Genomic DNA, 8,876 nt, shown 5'->3' with positions numbered 1-8,876 from the left:
CATGACATGCGGGCTGAAAAACAGCCCCTCGATAAAATATCTGGGGGTTGGTATTGCGGGGAAATGAGGGTAGAGTGGGAGCTGAGGCTGTGGTACGCCTCGGTGCCTGGCACACCATGGCAGGGTGATGCTGGCTTTTGGTGCTGCTGTTAATGTGTCGGGTGTTTTCCATAACCTTCACAGTTGCTTCCCCTCCCCAAGCAAAATATGGGCCTCAGGGACATCTGAGCGAGAGAAGACCAAAAGCTTAATATTGCTGCCGTTACAACTCAGCTTTCATTGTGTTGGAGTTAGAGTTAAGCTCTGAGTTTTAAAAGAGCACATTTTAATAATACCGTCTCTCCAGATCTTAAATGTTTCTCTTTTTTTTCACCACCCTGGGGATATTTATAGCATATAAATCTCTATAATGTACTTATGGATTCATGACCCACTCTGACAACAGTCAACGTGTTTACTTTCCAAAACAGCCCCTTGGGTTTAACATCACCAGGACATGCGGCCATGTTGTGCCAGAGAATGGGCTGATAGTGGCCCTGCTTTCCTCTGTCTCCAGGAGAAAGGCTGACCATCTCCCTTTTTCCCCCAGCAGCTCGGATGGGACCTGGCACAACGAAGCACCTCCCTTCCAGGCTGTACTCAACGAGAGCGAGCCCACCTGGGGCTGGGAGGATGAGCAGGGCTTCTCAGCACTCCGGCACTCCGGTAGGACAGTGGCTTCGTGCCCAATTCCCTGTCTCATCCCTCCTGCCAGCAGCCAGCACGGATAGAGTCTTCTGCACTTGTAATTAGCTCCCTGGCAGATGTAGGAGGGGACATTTCCCAACTAACATCCTGTGTAACCACCTTCTTCCCCTCCATGAACCAGAGGAGCCTTATGGCTCATCCCGTCAATGTGAGGATGAGCACATGCAGACCCTTTAGGCACATGCTCCACACTAGAAGACTGCACCCAGCGTCAGTAAGGCAAGAGGTGCCTGCCTGACTTTGCAGTCCCAGCTCTGAATTTCATGGCTGAATACTCTCATCTTTTACTTGGCCCTCACATTTTAAATCTATCTTTGCATTCAATAGAACTTCTCAATTTTGGACAGACCAGCAACATTACTTAAAGGGTGGGGTTTGCCCCTTCACGGGCAGGTAATTAGAAAATTACTAACTCAGAACTTATTTCCATGACACCCACAACAATTTTGGCATCAACTGCAGCTTAGAATGTAATTTCAGCTGCGGCTTCAGCTGGGGAAGTTATTCCCCTCCTGCCCGCCTCGTCTGGAGGAGGTGGGTGCTCGAGGTTGCTGGGAGGCAGGCTGGCCCCACGGCGCAGCGCCGAGCTGTCCTCCCTTGCCGCTGCTGCACGCAGGCAGGCGAGCGGCATTTCCTCCGTTTTCAGAAAGCGGCATGATAAAATCTCAAAGATACAATAATTGATTTAATTGAGGGGAAAGCTCCATCATTTGTCTGGGCAGCCTCATTTTAAGTATAAATAAGTATATCATGTTATTCTTTGTTCTAAGATCACGGAAGTCATTAATCTGCCTTAACCTCTGCAACATTTCCTTTTAAAATTTTGTCTGGTACATTATGGTGTGGAAAATACCACGGGGAAAGACATGCGTGTTATTTGCATCCCAAGGCAAAATAATAAGGCCTTTGTTTCCCTTCTCTTCAAATTGTAAACAAGGAATAATTGCCCTTGGACTAAGATTGTATATTCAGCCTGGATCTGAAAATAGTTGGGGTGTTTTGTTTTTTTTTTTTGCATGGGGCTTGTGGACCACATACAAACCTCTGGCAGGTCCTGGCCTCTGCCCATGAAGGCTCCCATCTTTTCAGTACAATCCTCAGCCATTTGCTTCCTTCTCTTTCCCCAGGTAAATGCGAATGTAAAGAGCAAGTTTTAGGGAATCCCAAGGTCTTCTGTGGGATGAAGTACACCTATGGTGAGTTTGGGTGAGGTGGCAGGGCTGTAAAGGGAGGTGCTGTGAGGCAGTGCAAGAGTGTAAAACATGAGAGGTGCTGCTGGGTGCACCACTGTTCTGGCAAACCCGTGGGGTACCCAGTCCAGGGGCTGATCTTGGACTAGTTCCAAAATGTGTAGAGAGCATGGTACCAAGCCAAGGTGGGTGAAGCATCTTGCTCTTTTACCCACCTCTCTTGCTACCAGAATAGCTTTGTGCCAAAATCATGGGAGGACAGGAGCTGAAAGAGAGGTTGTCTAGGTCCAAGATGGACTGTAAAGAACTATTACCAAAAACGAGTCACTAAAGTGGTGTCTGTAGACCAGGTGCACCAAGCACAGTCTAGAAATCACTAAAACTGAACTACACTGAGTGTAAGGAGGGACAGTGAACACCACACAAGACACTGCATGAAGAAAACAGCTCTAGCAGCTACTAGGAACTTCCCTCTGTCAACAAAGTTCAGCTGTTGCAAAAGAGTGATGTATACTGTCTATGTGTCTATTGGATTTAAACGACTGAGTGGAGGTACTTTATTTCACAAGACCTCTTAGGTGTATGTCAGTAAACCACCTTCTTCATTCTGCAGCAGAGCAAGGAATGCTGTGTATAGTACTTCCTTCCTTCACAGTCTTCCTTCACAGACTTTTGCACCTGTTTCACCTTACACTGAAGCTGAAAATGCACAGAGAGTTAACCCATATCTCTGCAGGCTTCAGAGTGATGCATAAAGGGAAGTTCAAGGGGCCGCCAGCAGTTGAAATATAGCCCTGGCTTAGTGATATTAGTGAAAAGTCTGGTTCTGCTTTGCTTTTCTCCTTGGCTGCGATAATGTCCGTGTTTAATCTTGCAAAAAATAAGAAAGTAAAAAAAAAAAAAAAAGTCACAAAAAAAACAAGTTCATAAATCTTATCTACAGTGTGTTCAGACTTCCCACGCTTTCCACCATATGGTGATAGCTACCAGTGTAGGCATCAGCACTGTCAGGGGGAAGGCTCACATGTGGGACCTGAGCCCTGAGCCTCCACCCTGCAGGGGCTCAGCAGGTAGGATACCAGGCAGTGGGAGAGTGCCTGTGGGTATCCGTGAGATCAGAATACACTGCAATTTGCCTGTCCCCACCAACATCTCAGGCTATGCCACTGCGTTTGGATTTGGCAGTTCTGCAAAGTGTGAGGACTGGCAGCAGAAGAGCTCACTGGGGTAGGACGAGGGCAGCTCGTCCTGCTGCTTGGCCTGCCCAGGCTGCGTCCGGCAAAGCCTCCAGGTCCATCCCTAGATCCAAGGTTTTCCATTTGATTTCCAGAAGTACTAAGGAAGTCAAAGTGTTTGCTGAGGTCTGGGGGAAAATGGGGCCCTGCCAAGGTTTGAAAATTGGGTCATTGGACCTCTCCTGTTGCCTGTGTGGCAGGTCCAGGTGCCATGGCCAGACCAACCAACGGTATGCCTGCCCATGGGTATGGGGATGTATGTGCTCCCCAGCAGCTGTGCTGGCCCTGAACTCCCCAGTAAAGAGCATCAGGCTAACTCCACTGTAGTGGAGTAATTGTCCTCACTGCTTCACCCAGACACTTGCATTAGGAAAAAAACAAACAAAACAAAACAAAACAAAAAGAGAGGGTACTGTAAATAGTTTATATATTCATGGTTTTGAATTTGTGTCTTCCCAGTGATCAAGACAAAAATCTTGTCAGCTCATGACAAAGGCTCCCATGCAGAAGTCAATGTGAAGATCAAAAAAGTCTTGAAATCTACAAAGCTGAAGATCCTCCGGGGCAAGAGGACGCTCTACCCTGAATCCTGGACTAACAGAGGCTGCACTTGTCCCATCCTCAATCCTGGTAGGTTTGACTCCCTGAGCAGTACAGCCCCGCCACATCTACACAGATTTAATTCCCACCCTTCTGTCCCCTCATGCCAACGAGCTGATATTGCAGCCCAGTGTTGGTTAAGAATTACTGGCTGTTACATCGTTTGGATTCCAACAGCTTAGCTTAAAGTCTTACAGCTTTACCAATCTCAGTCAGTTCCCTGAGGGAGGTAGACATCATGCCACATCTACATGACATATCTTTTCAAAACTAATGCTAATTTGAATCCATAAAAACACATTTAAATCTAATCTGATACTGTACTGAAGTTCTAATCTAAACAGTATAATTAATGGTTGGACTCGATCTTAAAGGTCCTTTCTAACCCAGTGATTCTGTAAACTCAAGGACAGATGTCTCTTTGAAAGTAACACTAATTTGCATCTACAAGACTGGAAGAGGTTCTCTTATGCAGTGAGAGGAGATCTTTGCCTTCACAGTTTTTCTCATCTTCTTTCACTGAAATGGAGTGGTGGCTAAACAGTGCATTCAGTCTCCAGTACAGACAAGGAGGTGCAGACTCAGGGTTTTCTTCGACAGGACAAAACTAAGCTGCAGCTGACACACCTTTCTTTACAACTCCAGGATAAATGAACAGTTACCAACTAATTCAGATACAGTGTTTTCTTTCTGTAAGGCACACATATGGCTTGGAAATCACCAGTCAAAACATCAGCTTCAGTGCTGAGACATCCCTTATGCGTGCAGCCCTAGGAACTTCCTTTGCAGGAAAAGGGCTGTTTGGAAGGCTGGATCACACAGAAAAGTTATTCATTGATGAGGTGTTTTCAGTCTTCTTTCATCTCCACCAGAATGACCATCTTTGGCTTGGAAGGCAAGCTGCTGTGATAGCACAGCTGTAGTCAGGAAATCATGTCAGGTGCAAGGGTCGGAGGAATCAGCAGCATTAGGCAGGACTTTGCTGTTTGAGTGCATTGACTTTGGATATTAGTAAAACACTATGAACTGATAATTAAATAGATACAGTGGTTTTATTTTTCCATATGCAATGCAAACACAAGCAAGAAATCCCAGATGTGGCTGCTTTAATATGAACACAGGTGAATGCCATGCAAGCTGTCAGACACAGAGTGTGCAGGGCAGCCCTGCACCTGACACCCAGCTCTGCGACTCCACTGACTTCAGAGTTTTCTTCTGGCAGAGGAAAACAAGCAGTAGTCACAGAACTGATGAAGATCACTTGGTCATCAGTGGAAGGGTACAAGTGCAACAGTCTTTAGGGACAATCCATATGTCTGACACATCCAATGTTACTCCCTTGCCAGGTCTCTCTATTTGCACTGCAAAGATTGGAGTTTTCTTGAAATGTTTTTTACAATGTAATTAATTTTTTTTGGCTACCACATTCATTCCTGGATGGTCAACATTACTATATTAGCAGACTTAGCCCTCTCTCAGAGTAGGAGTTTATGACCTCCAGATGAATACACTAGAAACAGCTGGATAAAAAGCCATGCTGACATAAAACAACTGCCTCACATATAGCTAGAATGGAAACTCCAGTCATTTATCAAATCTCCACGGGCTGTTTTCAGATTATAAATGTGCTTGAGTTCCAACGAGAGGAATTCACCACCCTGCACACCTTTCCCTGTGCACACACCCGAAGCAGCAGGTTGGACTTCTGGAGGGACACTGAGCTGAAAGGTTTAAAGGTCTCAGCTGTCGGCAAGGGAACAGGAGCCACTTGCTCTCCTTGGCTCTGCCAAGCACAAACACAAATAATCAAACAGCTGCCTGCCAGCAACACAGGACAAAACTCACAGCCTCATGTCCCACCTTGTGGTGTCTCAGTCATTTGATTTATTTTATTTTTACACTACTGTAACATCTGGTTGAAAATCTAGCAAGCCCTACTGAATCAATTACTGTGGCAATATTTATTTGCTCTCTCAGGGTGCATGCCACATTTCTCTCTCAAGGGAGGTAGATTTAGGAGCTCTTGAAGAGTGATGTTTATAACAGCAGTCTTGACATGGCCAAAAAGAATGTCTTGCAAAGGGTGCCATACACTCATCCGGTGTTTACTTGGCAGAAGAGAGGATGTGTGTGCCCAAAAACTCAGATGGAGTAGATAACAAATTGTTATCCGAGGAAACGCGAGCAGACTCCCTGCTGTGGCAAGGGTGGAGCAGTGTGACCAAGAGCACTGGGGGAGATCCATCTAGTTCGTACTACTGCCCGGTGCTCCCCAGACCAGTGCGAGGAGGAGGGGGTACAAGAGGGTTTTGTGCTTGCTGTACACCAAGTGTGCTGCAAGCAGGATGCTGGCCCTGGCAGGAAGCTCCTCCTGCCACATAAAGAATTATCCTCCTTGTTATCTCAGTTCATGGCACATTTGTGGCCCATTTAGGCTGTTGGCCACGCTTCTTCAGCTAATGCAAGTCAAAGGCTTCACTCCATCCCTTGGCTTAGCCTGGCGCCAAGCACTGAAGCAATGCCCTGAAAGCCAAGCGCAATCTAGATGCCTGCAGCAGGCCCAGCAGCACCATGCTCCAGCGTTTTCTGGCACCTTCTGGACACCAGGCGAAGCTCTGCCAGGTGCTGCTGTCATGTCTCTAAAACATCTGACTGAGGCAGAAATTAATGCAGCTCTTTTCAGTGTGACTGCCAGCCCCTCAGGCTCTTCTGGAGTGCTTGCTCTGGCAAATCTAGTGTTGCCTGTTGTCTGGGTCCAGCGTGCCTTTGCCTGCAAGGGGACACCAGCCATTTTGAATAAGACACCAGCAATTGGTGATCTCCCACTGTCATGACTGGAATGTGCTGAACTTTTTCATTTCCAGGTCCAGGTGTATTCAGGAGAGGTGAGACAAGTGGCTGCCAAGTGAAAGTAATAGCAGTTCCCAAATGAGGTATAAAAACTTGCAGTGCAGGCCCCAGAGTACAGCTTCCATTTATATTTAGAAGCTGACAGAATCTCACTGATAAATGCACCACAGGGGTCATTTTTCCATAGATATATGGATAGAGGTATAGATATGCTGATATATGCGACAATCAATATGTAGAAATATTTCTTGGTGTAAGTGTTTTTTTTACATGGGACGAGATATCCAGGCTGACTTTGAGCATCCATAGACCTCTTAAGTGCAATAGTGCTATGCAGTCCCTGACCACTTCACTGGTTTGCAGGCTTGGAGTACCTCGTGGCAGGACACGAGGATGTCCGAACGGGCAGACTCATCGTCAACATGAAAAGTTTTGTCCACCAATGGAAGTCGGCTCTTGGAAGAAAGGTCTTGGAGATTTTGAAAAGAGACTGCAACTAGAGGTGCGTGACTGCCTAGGGCATTTTTTTATGCACAAAATGCAACAGACTTCACAGAGAGAAGACCTCTAGGATGAAAACTGGAATGTAAGAAAATAGTGCCAAAATGCATAGCGAGGCAGAGTTGTAGGCACTGTGTAATTTAACCCTTCCTGGCCAATGTTATTTCACTCACCTGTAGCTTCCTAGCCAGGGGCTCGCTTGAGCCCGGCTCATCATTACCTTGAGGGAAATGAAAGGAAGGGTGGATGCTTGTCTCACTCCAGTGCAATGTTGGAGTAAATCCTATGAAGCCACTGATCACCCCAGACCAAATTGCCATCCTAGAGAGGGAAAGTGTGTCCACGAGCTACAGCTGAAAAGCTGGACACTGCCACCAGCATGGATTCTGAGTGACTAGCAGAGGCTCCTGGAGGATGCTGTGGGGAAGGTGATGGCCACAGAAGCAGGTGGGCTCTGGCAAGAATGTGGCAGTGACAACTGCTCTATAGAGACATCTGCTCAGGCTGGGACATGGCACCCATCAAACAGAATCGTGAGCCACTTGCTTTTAACCTGGTCACCTTGCTGAAGGTTTTAGAGGCTTAATTCTCTGCTGGTGCTGGTGAGGACAGAGCTGCTGGAGTGAGTGGAATCCCTGTGCCTTGGCACAAGCACAACGCAGAGTAGAGGCTGGCTCTCCACCTACCGCACAGCTGCAGAAAAGAGCCAGCTCCAAGGGGGTGCAGCATCTCTGAGCTTTTGTCCTTGAAGTGTTAAAAAATGAACCCCGCCCTAGTGTAAATATTTCATTGTATAAAGCACTTTACTACATGCCACTTCACGGTGTGGGAAGTGTAACTGTGTTGAGGAAAGAAGAGGTGGAGGGTGGCACATGAATAAAAACCCCTGAAACAGAAGCACTCCTGAAGACCCCTCCAGTTGCACGGCGTTAACGATATAAAGGGAACGGCCAGCCTGGCACTGGCCACTCAGAGTATCTGAGGATGCAATCTGAAAGATAAAGTATTTGCACTGAAGTCCCAGCTGCAGACCAGCACTTGGACCCTGTGGGCAGGACTCCAGCAAGACTTCACAAACAGGGTGAGAAGAAGAGACTGAGATACGAAATGCAGTTGCCAGAGAAGAAGAGCTGCCTGCAGGAAAAGGGGTGGACGCAGAGAACAGAAAGGACTCGCATTCGCGTATCACAACCCAGCGATTCATGGTGGGCATGGAGTTTATTTTATTTTTGTGGTGGTATTTAAAACCAAACATTCTATTTGTTCTCTTCTGTGTTTTTTTTTTTTTTTTTTTCCAATATATACAGCCATTATACTTCCTCATTAACACCAGTATGGAATATAGCACAGTTTACTGCAGTTTTCAGCACTAAAATATATCTTTTCTGTAAAGCATCTTTAAATCACATAAAGTGTATTTTGTTCGTGGGTGTGAGGGGAAAGAGAAGGAGGACATACAACACCAGAAAAGTCAGGAGTCTACCAATCTGCTTTACGTATGTATTTTTCTTTCAAGGTCCTGTGGACTCACAAAAAAATGATGCTATTTTGGTAATTCATTTTTGTATCTCATGTATGTAATAAATATAATATGATATGATTTCAACGTCTTTATCTCCTGTTACTGCATATGCCACTGGCAATGCAGTTTTCTTGCCTGCATTAAACCACTCACTGGGTGAGGAGAAGCTGATATGGGGGATATTTTCCTGTCGGGGCAGGGGGTGTAGGTAAAATTAACCATGTGGTAAAG

The 8,876-nt window shown here is 46.3% G+C and overlaps 1 protein-coding gene across 1 annotated transcript; it reads left to right on the top strand.

The window, feature by feature from the left end:
* Positions 1 to 589: 589 nt before the first annotated feature.
* On the top strand, positions 590 to 7,558 carry LOC103771295 (netrin-4-like; the record flags this gene model as incomplete). The annotated part of the gene is made up of 4 exons (XM_008938585.1): positions 590 to 705; positions 1,875 to 1,943; positions 3,632 to 3,802; positions 6,986 to 7,558. Coding segments are annotated over 4 exons (493 nt in total), but the record flags the coding sequence as incomplete, so codon positions are not given.
* Between the last annotated feature and the right edge of the window lie 1,318 nt (positions 7,559 to 8,876).

Source organism: Merops nubicus, unplaced genomic scaffold (assembly GCF_000691845.1).
Source record: "Merops nubicus isolate BGI_N331 unplaced genomic scaffold, ASM69184v1 Scaffold52684, whole genome shotgun sequence".
NCBI lineage: Eukaryota > Metazoa > Chordata > Aves > Coraciiformes > Meropidae > Merops > Merops nubicus.
This window is presented reverse-complemented; position numbering and strand designations above follow the sequence as displayed.